Here is a 12635-nt window from a genome sequence, read left to right as displayed (position 1 = left end):
TCCCAAATGCCTTGTTTTTTCTCATTGTGATGTTTTCAGCTTGCATTTGCTTTTCCTGTGCAGCAAGTTGTTTTAATTTCTTGGATGATGTTTTAGTTTTCATTAACTCTTCTTTATCACAAACACAGGTTAATAAACAATGATTCTACTTATGATGAAATTTGAATCAGTTTTAATATGAATGTTGCTGAAATGGCTGTCTATTGCAATTTTTACGTGTTTCAGTCTCGAGCCATGACTCGGTTAGCAGCTGCGCATAGAGGAGCTGTGCGGGCATTACAAATGTTTGTTGGTCAGCTTTCTGGACAATCTGAGCAGCAGATTCCTACCTACTACAAGGAGCTGGGTCAATTGATTCGACAGCTTTCCCTTTGCTCTGCCAGAATGGAAAGTGATATGGACTCTTCTATATCAGAAACCATTATTAATATTCTTCAGCAAGTTGAGGTAAGTCTTTGTAAAAAAAAAATTAAGAAATAATAAGGTGTAATATTACAGTTTGGCTGAGGTTTGAATTTAGAAGTGCCTCTGTAATATGGGCACATTTAGCAGTATTTGCAAACCCAAAACAGACATCCAATGGATTACCATTTTTTTTCCCTTCCTGGTCACGAGGCTGATTTTGGCAGCAGAATGGGGCAGGTTACATCGAGAGGAGAAAAACTGGACATGAGCCCGATTTTTCCACATCCTGCCTGATCTTGCGGGTTGGCCATGACCAATTGCCTGGCATGACAAGCCAGTGAGATCGCCCCCTGTCTAAGAAGAAAAGGGAACGACGTAACATGCGGCAGATAAAATTTAGCATGGAGAGGTCTAAAGTGATACATTTTGGTAGGAAGAGCAAAGAGAGGCAATACAAAATATAGGGTACAATTCTAAAGGAGATGCAGGAACATGGAGACCTGGGGGTATACTCTGGGTATAACAACTAATCTAATTAACAATTTGCCAACACCTTGAGAGCATTGTAATTAAAAACAAAAACTACAGCAGAAACTTACCAACTTTAAGTTAAAATGGCCTTTCTGGAACTGTTGATGCAGATTGAGAAAGTGGTTAATATGTGCTGCAACTATTTGAAGTTTCTGTGTGGCCTAATGATCATTTTGTACGTTCGCCAGAGAGATTCATATGTGATGAATCGATGCAGCACACTCCACACTTCCTGTGCAGTGCATCTCATCATGGGCTGTCAGTCAGCTGTATCGGGGAAAACTGCAATTGGCAAAAGGTTAGCACCAAGGTGCAACTGAAACCTTAAGTACAGTGGCTATTTCAGACAGTTCAGTAAGTTTTTTTTCCCTGATAAGTACCCCCACCAACTGAGGGAGGCTTATAATAACATAAGAAATAGGAGCAGGAATAGGCCATCTAGCCCTTTGAGCCTGCCCCACCATTCAGTAAGACCATGGCTGATCTGATATTGTTTGATCTTCACTGCATCTGATGGAGAAATAGCATTAAGAATAATATAAATGGTAGGGATGGTTTACATCATGTTTTCTCACTTGTCAACGTGACATGAAGAATATTTTTGTGCATGATAAGCAAGGGATATTGTTGTTAACAATAATAACTATATTGGCGCTGAAATGGACCAAAACAGAATAAAATGGCACTGATAATGGAAGATCTAAGTATGGAAGTCAATAAGTGGAACAGCTAAGTGCTTTGAACTCCCACATGCTGCTTCATGGACTATTAGACAATATATTTACTCAAGACTCCTCATAATTTGTGCAACTCCGGTTCAGAGAGGTGCTCCACTTCCTACTTAATATAAAGAATCATTAAAGCTATCGATGTGCACTTCCTAGTGTCTCAAAAAGCAGAAATCTGCACGCAGGTCAGCTGCTCACTCAAACAAGGGATTGACTCTAGTTTGGGGAAACCTTGAATGAAAGAAAGGGAGAAAAAATATCCCTGAATGAATATAAAGTCTTGCTTCAGGAACTAAAAATGTTTTATTTTGTGAATTTATCAGGACTTGGATTCACTGCTTGGGAAGCAACTTCCTCAAAAGAAATCCAACCAATTGCCACAGAGAGCACGAAGTGTTTCCCCACCAAGTAGAAAAGGATCTCTACCTAGACACAGAAGTCGTTCTGCTGAAAGGGCACAAAAACCATCCATCACAAAGAATACTGTTCCAGTTGCACTGAAACAATTGCCTCCTTTAAAGACAGTGCATATTGGTAAGTCATTTCATTTCTTAAAAAAAGTCCCTCTTAAATCTGATGCAGTACTAGTATTGCAGAAAGGGGAAGATTTAATGTGGTATTGTAATGTGGACCATTGCTCGTTACAGATTAGCAAATCACCTCTTTTGAAATGGCATTTGAGTGAAATGTGAATGCAAACTTTCACCTACCTGTTGTCTGTGACATATTTTATACAGACACTTTGACCGGTTTATTACACATTTACTGAAGTGCTTTTACTTTGAGATGGACAAAGGACTGTGGTTCAAACTTAGCTTTATAGTAAACACTCAGGTTAAAGAAACAATTCTTACACAATAAATAACTTTCCCTAAACTAGGCTAATTGCTTGAGAATTAGATATTACCTGATCTGGCGAAATTGATTCGGCTGCTGGGTTCAATTCCCTGAGCTCACGGCAACAGATGATCTAAGGGTCCTCTTAGCATGAAGGTGGACCTCGCAAACCCTGTTGCGTCATTCCAGGTCACAGCAGTCACGATTGGTGGAGTCTTTGCTGGAGTTTGACTCGAAAAATGGCTGTTTTATCTCCCATCCCTTCAAATATTCCTTGATTTTCAGCCAATGGGGTAACATGGCGGAGGTCAACACCCAGTAAGGTTAGGCCAGGTCATCCATAGAATCCCTACAGTGCAGAAGGATGCCATTTGGCCCATTGAGTTTGCACTGACCACAATCCCACCCAGACCCTATTCCTGTAATGCCATCTATTTACCCTTCTAATCCCCCTGACGCTAGGGCCAATGTATCGTGGCCACTCAACCTAACCCATACATCTTTGGACTGTGGGAGGAAACCCACGCAGACACAGGGAGAATGTGCAAACCTCACACAGACTGTGACTGACCTGAGGCAGGAATTGAACCTGGGTCCCTGGTGCTGTGAGGCAGCAGTATTAACCACTGTGTCATCATGTCACCCCAATTGCACATCTCTCTTTTCGGGATGTCGTTGATAGCACCAAAACATAATATCTTCTGGATGAGTACCTCGTAATGGGTTTCAAGCAATAACAACACTTCCATTGTAAAACTTGAACCTTTCTATTCGATATGTAAAAGTCTGGGTTCTAGTTTTGAGCCATGATGATTCCCTCTTGTTCAAGTGGAGTACTCCTGTTTGAAACGCAAGACAGTTCTGGTATGTGCCCTTGTTGTCTTTGACCTGTGATATCCTTAAAAAGGCAGTTTTAAGCAGTATTTAAAATGTCCATTTTTATGTTGGGCCTAATTTTTCAGGCCTTGCCCATTTAACCACATACCATTAGCAGAAATAAATTATTTTATTTTGACTTTCAACCATTCATTTTAATGGATGGGATTTTCCCATCACACCCGCTGGGGGGAATAGTAGCGGGTGGGACAGAAAATTTGGTGGACCATTTAAAGGTTTGTTGAATTCAGGCAGGAATTTTTGATCTTGGGTCGTGCATGGCTGAAAATTCCTGCCCAATGAATCTTAATTGTTACCAAACTTCTCCTGGTGTGGTCTAACTGCAATGTTATGCAGTTTAGTCATGATTCCCTATATTTTGCTTTTTTTTAATATTTCAATAGTCTGTTGACTGGGTTTACTGCTCTGCATTAATTTCACACAATGAGAGTCAAATTTACTGAAACTCAGGTTTCTTTCACCTTCTTCAGCTGTTTTAATAACAGTCATGAAGTATGGGCACTTCCAATTTTTCTTGCTGTCTGTAGTATTTTACATTTCAATTTTTTTCTGCCATTGATCTGATGTACAAATTTTATCTAATGCATTCTACAGTGTCAGAATTAATGTACTATATTGCTAATTGTGAGAGCTGCGTCACTTGGTTTGTTTGTCCCAACTGTGCATGTAGCTTTTCAGAATGCAACTGATATGAGACTACTTGAAAGATGACAAATGTTCTTTCACGTGCACAATTTGGTTAGGAAACAAGTATTTAATTGGTCTGTGTGGAAATGCTCTTGCATTATTTGACTGCAAAACAAAAAGGTAAAATATTCTTGGATTAGTGCACCTGTCAATAAAATATGCCTTTTTAAAATATGTTTTTTGCACAGATGAAAGCTTGCATGTTGCTGAATCCCCCAGAGCCCAGCATTGTGGTAAAGAGTGTCTGCCTCTCCATGAGGAGCAACAACAGGAGGAAGGCCCTCCAACTCCTGATAGGAATGCTGTGTTGAAGGCTGGATTAGATGCCTTGCAGCGTGTTGCAGCCTTGAAAAAATCTGTTCCGGAAAGAAAGGCAACTAAGAAAGGAGTGCTGCTGCCTAACAGGTCATGTGTAAGTCTGCACAGTGATTGTAAGAACATAAGAACATAAGAAAAAGGAGCAGGAGTAGGCCAACTAGCCCTTCGAGCCTGCCCCGCCATTCAATAAGATCATGGCTGATCTGTCTTGGCTCAGTTCCACATTCCCGCCCTCTCCCCATAACCCTTAATCCCCTCTCTTATCAAAAACCCATCAACCCGCGTCTTAAAAATATTTAGCGAGGTAGCCTCCACCACTTCAACGGGCAGAGAATTCCAGAGATTCACCACCCTTTGAGTGAAGAAGTTACTCCTCAACTCCGTTCTAAACCGCCCCCCCCCCTTTATCTTGAGGCTGTGCCCCCTAGTCCTACTATCCTTCCTGAGCGGGAAGAGTCTCTCCACCTCTATCCTATCCATCCCATTCATCATCTTATACGTCTCAATGATTGTATTAGGGTATTCTGTTATAAGGGTGGCTAATGCTGTAGCTGTCTTTCACAATTAAAACCATAGACATGCTCAGTATTAATCCCATGGCCTGGATTTTGCTGTACTAATAAAAGTAATACTATTAGCACTCACAGTTATGACAGAGTAAAACTGACAGTGACATCTGACTTCACGTTGCATTAAAAGTAGAAATCCAGAAGTTGTTTTTGGTGATGTCCTGTTCCTCCATGGGGTGCGGTCTGTTGCAGAAAAAAATCTATGCACAGCGGTTACTGTAACGGTGTAAACTTGGGATCATTACCTAATTAAGCATGAGTCTAGTATTAAAGACAGATGAAGTGTTAAAGCCTGTGCAGTCAAAAGTTGTACAGAAGGAACAGTGCAACTCCACGTTGCCAGTTTTAGATCCTCGTAAGTGGGTATTGGTTTCAGACCAGTGCATCGCAACTAGAGGTTAATGTGAATGACTGCAAGGTATATTGCTTGCTCTGATCATCTGTCTTTTCACTACATTTTTAGAATTCTTCATTGAATTTTATAGATTATATTGAGACGTGAAGTAATTCAGTCCATTATCATTTTTCCTTATTTTTCTTACATTATGGACAGCAAAGAGGACAGAGCACTCTTACAATGCAAGCTTGCTTTCAGAAAGCTACATTATCTTCAGAACTAAAGAAAAATCAGGGACCACTTAAAGAAAGCAGGCCTCCATGGATTCCAGGATATCCCATCTCCCCTGCTGCAACTTCTAAACGGCAAGTAGTCTGTGCAATAATTTGCAAATACCCTGTACTTTATTGTGATGTATCAGTGGTATGCCAGAACATGTGCATCTCATTCTTCTGCATACTTTTAAGTTGTTTTGTTTGCGAATAAAAAGAACAAAAATTAAATCTTTGTTATTTGAAAGATTATTATAAACTTAACACAGTATTTTGTTAAAATATGGTTGCTTTTGTTCTGGTTACAATGTGTGAAATGTAAATTTGTCCTGTGCTGCTATAGTGTGTGACTGGAATTTTTTTTTAATGATTGTTAGAGTTCCATGGAAGAAACAGAAACTAAAATTGGAATGTCAGAAATCTAAATTTACAGACAAAAGTCAAACTAACTTGCTAAAGGAAATGGAACAAGAAAGGCAAGAAACTGCTAGGATTGAAGCAATCAGGTAAAGCTGCTAGTTTCAATGGGGATTGATTACCAAATAATTGCAAATGAGAGAGACTATTTGGCCCATTTTCATTCATTCAAGGAAATTTTAACATTTTCAATTGCAACATTCCATTTTTTGTCAAATAATTCTGGAGATTTCTGGGGTATATCTTGAAAGCTTCTTCAAAGATTTTTTGTTTTGGAAATTATTATAGATTCGGACCAGTTTATTTGAAAAATGTAGTGGCTTGATATTTTTTCTTCAACTTGGTTTAAGTTTAATCTTTGGAAGTATCTTGGCAATATTTCTATTTGAAATTCGTTTGTGCAGTCTCAATACAGTACATCAACTCGTAGCACAGAACTATCCCTAATTTGACAGTCAAAGGACTACTGGTGCGGGAGAATAATGCACTGCTATTTTCTAGGCTGAGATGGTACAGATAAATTATTTTATCCTAGCCATTTTTCCCCTGGCCTGAGAGTGCTTGATGTTATTCTGTTCTCCAACTGAGATCACGTACCAACCGACTAAAGAGCAGCTTCTTCCCTGGTGCCATCAAACTTTTAAATGGATCTACCATATATTACACTGATCTTTTTCTATAACCTAGCTGTGAATGTAACACTACTGTGCACTCTCTCCTTTCCTTCTCCCCAGTGTACTCTATGAATGATATGTTTTGTCTGTATAGTGGCAAGAAACAATACTTTTCACTGTATCCCAATATATATGACAACATTAAATCAAAACACTATTCCAAAGATTGAAGATTGTTTGTGCTTTTTTAAAAATAGGACAGAAGCTGAAATGCCTGCATGTTCTGCACGAATTTTCTTTTCAACGCTACAATAATCTTCTACAGAAAATTCCTAAATAATTTTCTTATTATCAGCAGTTTGTGCTTATAAAGCCAGCAAGTGGTCCAGTCTGTTGTATTCCCAACCAGTTGCATCAAATGGTAGAAACCATTTGCTACTGAAAGACTTGTTCTGTGGAAGCCAAAATATCATTTCACTCCAAGGGCATATATTGGCGAACTCATCAGTTTCTGCTCTTGGAGGAGAGACTACTATTAAATGCTGTTTTAATATCATGAAAAATTAATGTCGCTCATGTTTTTAAAAACTAATTTTAGGTTGTCTTGGCTTGATTCTGAGACTGCCCGTAGGTTGAGGGAGCTCAATGAACTCTGCATACAAGAAATGGACAGAATTAAGAAAATGAGGTAATATATCTGTAATTTGCAGTTTTTACATCCAGTTTTAATAAACTGGATCGGAGGCTATCTCTTAATCATTGTTTTTTAAAAATATTTTCTTCTTTCTTGGGTTTTTTTTAAAATATCAATTCAATCCAATCAAAGTCTCAATAAGTGAGACATTCCAGATCCAAGCTGACAAGACAAGCTCACCACTTGCTGTTTTGGGCTTGATCTACATGATCCATACTGATTTGGAGCAGGTGTTGCACCCCGTCCAACGCTTGATTTCATTTGCATCTTAACTAAAAAGCCTGGATGCCACTTTAAAAAATTCTTCAAATGAAGCCTCAGTGTAACCTCTTGACTTCAACCAAGTGCAGGCCAGCAAAACTGCACTTGATCTTAGTCAATGTGGGCAATGCTGGCAAGGCCAGCATATGTTGCCAATCCCCAGTTGTCCCTGAACAATATCTTGCTTGAGAGTTGACCACATTATAGTGCATCTGGATCACATGTAGGCCAGACCAGGTAAAGATGGCAGATTTCCTTCCCTAAAAGACATAAATGAAGTAGATTTTTTTTTTACAATTGCCAAATGGTTTCATGGTCATCGTTAGACTTTTATTTCTGGATTTTTATGGAATTAAAATTCTACCATCTGTTATATTTGTATTTGAACCCAGGTCCCTGCAGCATTACCCTGGGTTGCTGGATTATTAGTCATTATTATTACACCCCATGCCATCATTTACCAGTACCTGTACCAGGGGCCTAATTTTAAAAGGGAGATGATTAATTTTATTTATATATTCATCGCTTCCCAGCTACAGATCCTATGATCATAAAATGAGACCATGGACGATATAAAAATGTTTACTTAAATGTTCTTCAGATCTGAAGCTGACTCCCCCAACAAATGGATTGTAAAAGCAGAGGAGGAAATTCGGGAGAAGCTTCAGCCGTTGCTGGACAAAGCACAGGTATCAAATATTTAATACTTTAATTGGCTTGGTTCTAACTCCCTGAACAATCAGACATTTTTTTTTTAGTAATGTGAATTTACGTCCACCTTGGTCTTTTGGAAATGCTTCAATGGTCTCAGATCTCTTAAACCCTACAGGTGAACCCAGCTCCGATTTATCTGCCAATTCCATCAGCTTAGCACATTTTTCAATTTTGCCACAATTATTTACGCACTTCCAAATAAGTCTGGACTAGAATGAGAGCCATTCTTCCGCAGTTTTTACTTTGAATAACAAGTTCTGACTTGTATTCCATGTTTCTCACATTCATTACCTTTTTCAAAAGTCTAATTCTCTATACTAAAATAATTATGCTTTTTAAAATATCCTGGACAAGCCCTCAATTTTCGGTTTCCTCCCACGGTCTGAAAGACATGCTGGTTAGGTGCATCAGCCATGCAAAATTCTCCCCAAACAGGTGCCGGAGTGTGGCAACTTGGGGATTTGCACAGTAACTCCTTTGCAGTGTTAATGTAAGCCTATCTGTGACACTAATATATCAAATGAAACTTAAATTTTATGTTAGGAAACCCTGCTGATGTTATGCGGTAGAGTGTTTCAGCCTAAAACACAGATTTCATCTGGTTTGTTTTTGGATATTAGCAAGAAACGTTTGCAGAACCAATGAGAACTCTTGACATCTCTTTCTTTTTTAAACAAATAAAAATATTTATTGAAGTGGCAAATTAACAGTACTTAGTCCCTCAAAAACTGAAAACTCAAAGCTATCTGTTTCTTCTGTACCTAGACTCTTCTGAGACCCCATTCCCAAATGACAACCAGAAACCTATTGGTCAAATCTAGCCAGTGATCATCATACCATACAGCTTATTTGACCAGGAATTGGGAATGGTCTTTGGTTTAGCGAAGAAAACAATCTTTTGCACAAACTGGCTTGCCTTTGGCACTTCAACTCTGACTGAGCTGTTTCCTGAGGATGTCTGCCTCTCTCTCTTGCTGCTGCTGCTTCTTTAACACCTCATCTGTGTCTAAACTGCTTTCTGGCTCTCAGCACTCCAATTATCAATTGTAAAGAACACCCTGTTCCCTATTTCCTTTCTCAAGTGCTGTCTAGGCAGGGTTTACAAAATACATGGCAGTTTGATTTTACTTTTTGCAAAAAAAAATCATTTTAATAGCATTCTACCATTTCATAACACAAGCAAATGGGATCTGACCCAGTTTATAAATTGCTTGTGTTTTGAAGATTAATTTTCAACTAAACTAATCTTGATATTCTCTAGAATAATGACTTTGATCCTGCAAATTACATTTTTAAAAAAACTGCTTCTCCTGCCGATCAGACAGTTAAGTTCAGCGTGTTATTGATTTCAGAAAACTGCTTTCAATCAGTTAAGAATTCCACATTTTTCTTTTACTTGAATTGAGAGTTTCTGGATAGGCTTGCTGAAGTTGTAGCGCTCTCTTTTGCCTTTGCCCCTCATCTGATAGTAAAAACAAAGGGTTACGTTTTGTTGCAGTAGTGCTCACAACTATGTTTGCTGTTCATTAGGTTTGAAAATTTTTGTATGACAAATTGTTAAAAGTGAGAGATGATCAATTCCGTTTGAGATAAACTGGGAACTTGCTTGTCTTGTTCACTGGGATACCAACAGTGAATTACCTTAACCAACCAAATTGATTGAACGTGAAATCGACCGCACAAGGACAGAGAAGGTAGTGAATGAATTTGTCGTTGAATTGGGTACAGATAGAGATGTAGAGAGTCAGAAAAAGTAGGAATAAAAGAGAAAAAGACAAAGGAAGAGTAACTTCTAACATTTTTAGACTCCATGCTTGCAGTAGTTAATTGTCAGAGATTGACAGTAATAAATGCTTGTCCTGTCTGGTCCAAGTACTCTAAAAATGACAAGATTTGACTTTGTATAGTGAGATTAGTTTGTATCTCCTGTGTAAGTGCAGTAATGTGAATGGAATTCAATGCAATCCAATGGTGAAGCAGAATCCTAATGACAGTGTGGTGCATCTTGGACATCAGGTTTTGGTTGTTTTGAGCTTAACCTTGGTTTGTTGTTTGTCTGAAATTGGTGTACCATTTGTGCATGAAAAGTAGCAAGCACCATTAGTTTCATGGCTACTTGGATAGAAAAGTATGAGCCATATTTGCTTTTTGAACTTCAAACATATACGGGTGAAACGTGAGCCGCATTAATGATGTGTGCCTTACTGAAATGTAAATGCACCAGGACATACTGGTGTGAGCTATTCCTTTAGTTTCCACAGTATAATTTGTTGAGATATATTTGCCTTTCAACTGACGTGCTCATTAAGTTGCTCATCTGCAGTCAAAGATTTCAAATTTCGTGATTCTAAGCCTGTTCTTGTGCTAGATCCACTTAGATTATCTGCAGCAGTAGTTTGAAGTCTTTTTTGATGGGTGTTATGACTCTCAGATGATTGTTAGCCCAGGAAACCACTGCAGGACGGAAAAAATATCTGCCTAAAATAGTTGCAACGTTTACCTGGATTCCAAAGTGACTGTATTTGAAAAGTATTACATAGATTGTAAAGTACCTTGAGTGAGCCTGAGGATCTGATGAGATACCATGTGAATGTAGATTCTTTCTACTCAATAGGTTATAAGTGATTCTTGGGAGAAGAGAACTCAAATCAAAGAGTCTTCACTACAACATCAGCTATCATTACAAGTTGCTGAAAAGGTAAATTTATAAACAAATGATATTGATCCACATCCAAGTTGGTGTTAATTAAAGTAGAATTTAAACTTGTTTCTAGCTCGGATGCACCCCCAGTTCTGTTATGATGTTAAAAACAAATTAGTGCGGATGCTGGAATCTGAAACTAAAAGATAAAATGCTGGAAAATCTCAGCAGGTCTAGCACCAGCTGTGAGGAGAGAAAAGAGCTGACGTTTTAAGTCCAGATGACCCTTTGTCAAAGCCCTGAGATTTTCCAGCATTTTTCTTTTGATTTCTGTTGTTTGAGACCTGTTATCATTCAAAATCCCAGCAGTGCACTGAAAGAATAAAATGATAAGATTCCATGGTTTAAAGCAAAACTTTTTTGCTATACGATCAAAGCAAAAGCCACATACTATCTTGGGTGATCAACATGTTAAACATGAACTATGAATTACACATTCGTTTGCAGATATAACTAAGAGAGATCTTGTGAATTGATTCGCCAGTCCATTCAGTCTATATGTGGTCAATCTCAAACAATTTCTTTCAAAACCCTTGTCTTCCTCAAAACCTTTTAGCCCTTCTTCTAGGAGCTAAGCACTGCTGCCTACAGTGCCAGGGACCTGTCTGTGTGGAGTTTGCACCTTCTCCCCATGTGTTTGTCGGTTTCTTCCCACAGTCCAAAGATATACAGGTTAGGTTGATTGGCCATGCTAAAGTGCCACTTAGCGTTCAAAGATGTGTAGATTAAGGGGATTAGCAGGAAAAATACACTGGGTTGGGGGATTGAGCCTGGGTTTGGTGCTCTGTCGGATAGTTGGTGCAGACTTGATGTGCTAAGTAGCCTCCTTCTGCACAGTAGGGACTTTATGAATTCTTTGAAAAAAAATAAAGAATTGTTACTTCCTTACAGACTGCAGCGAGTGCAGACATCCTTGGTGAAAAACTATTAGATGAGCTGTTGGAGGACACAGCACAAGAGTTATTGAGTCTGGAGCTAAATGGAAAAGCTCATTCAGAAGCTTTGGCGTTGCAAGATGGTTCTACGCTAGAGAATATGCTACAGAGAATAGAGGAGATGGAAGTAAGTATGTGTGATGGCCTGGAGTTTATATTCTGCAGTAGGGTGCTGGCGCTTGCGGCTAACTTCAAAGAAAGCTACCCATGGAGATCTAACAATTTCTCTGACGTGGATTTTCTCTTTCCTGATCTTAATTAGATTGTTCATTGTTCATTATTTTGGCGGTCTAAGCAGCTCGTCACATTGAAGAATTTCAACATAGCAAATCAGGAACTAAAATCCACAAATTATGCTTCATGCTTTAGCTATTTTGAAATAGAGATCAGATTTACCTGTGGGTTTAAAGAGAAACAGACATCATCATTATTATAGTTTTTTACAATCAACATTCCTTTGGTTTCTAATATAAGGAAATTTTACACTGTATATGTATAAAACAAAGACTTTCAGAGGTAGCTCAGCAATAATTATAACTTGGTTAACCCAAATATACCTCACTCAACAATCCTACTTCTTTGGGGGAGTTTAAACAATGAGGTTGGAGAAGAACAAAGAGTTCACATCAATCAAGTAATTTCGAAAGGTTTTCATTTGTGGGAATTTGTTCCTTTTAAAGCTGTAGAATAAGCATCACATGACCTGTGGAACCAATCA

At 38.6% G+C, this 12635-nt stretch overlaps 1 protein-coding gene across 1 annotated transcript in view; it reads left to right on the top strand.

Annotated features, from left to right (window-relative positions):
- kiaa0753 (KIAA0753 ortholog) overlaps nt 1-12635 on the top strand; it is a 51240-nt gene that overhangs the window by 13477 nt on the left and 25128 nt on the right. The window contains exons 6-14 of the mRNA XM_080210361.1: nt 226-447; nt 1988-2198; nt 4274-4497; nt 5526-5674; nt 5959-6087; nt 7211-7300; nt 8169-8256; nt 10896-10979; nt 11874-12044. Coding sequence (XP_080066487.1) covers nt 226-447; nt 1988-2198; nt 4274-4497; nt 5526-5674; nt 5959-6087; nt 7211-7300; nt 8169-8256; nt 10896-10979; nt 11874-12044 — 1368 coding nt within the window. The remainder of the gene's footprint in view (nt 1-225; nt 448-1987; nt 2199-4273; nt 4498-5525; nt 5675-5958; nt 6088-7210; nt 7301-8168; nt 8257-10895; nt 10980-11873; nt 12045-12635) is intronic.

This window comes from Carcharhinus amblyrhynchos, chromosome 23 (assembly GCF_965287045.1).
Source record: "Carcharhinus amblyrhynchos chromosome 23, sCarAmb.v2.hapA, whole genome shotgun sequence".
Taxonomy (NCBI): domain Eukaryota; kingdom Metazoa; phylum Chordata; class Chondrichthyes; order Carcharhiniformes; family Carcharhinidae; genus Carcharhinus; species Carcharhinus amblyrhynchos.
This window is presented reverse-complemented; position numbering and strand designations above follow the sequence as displayed.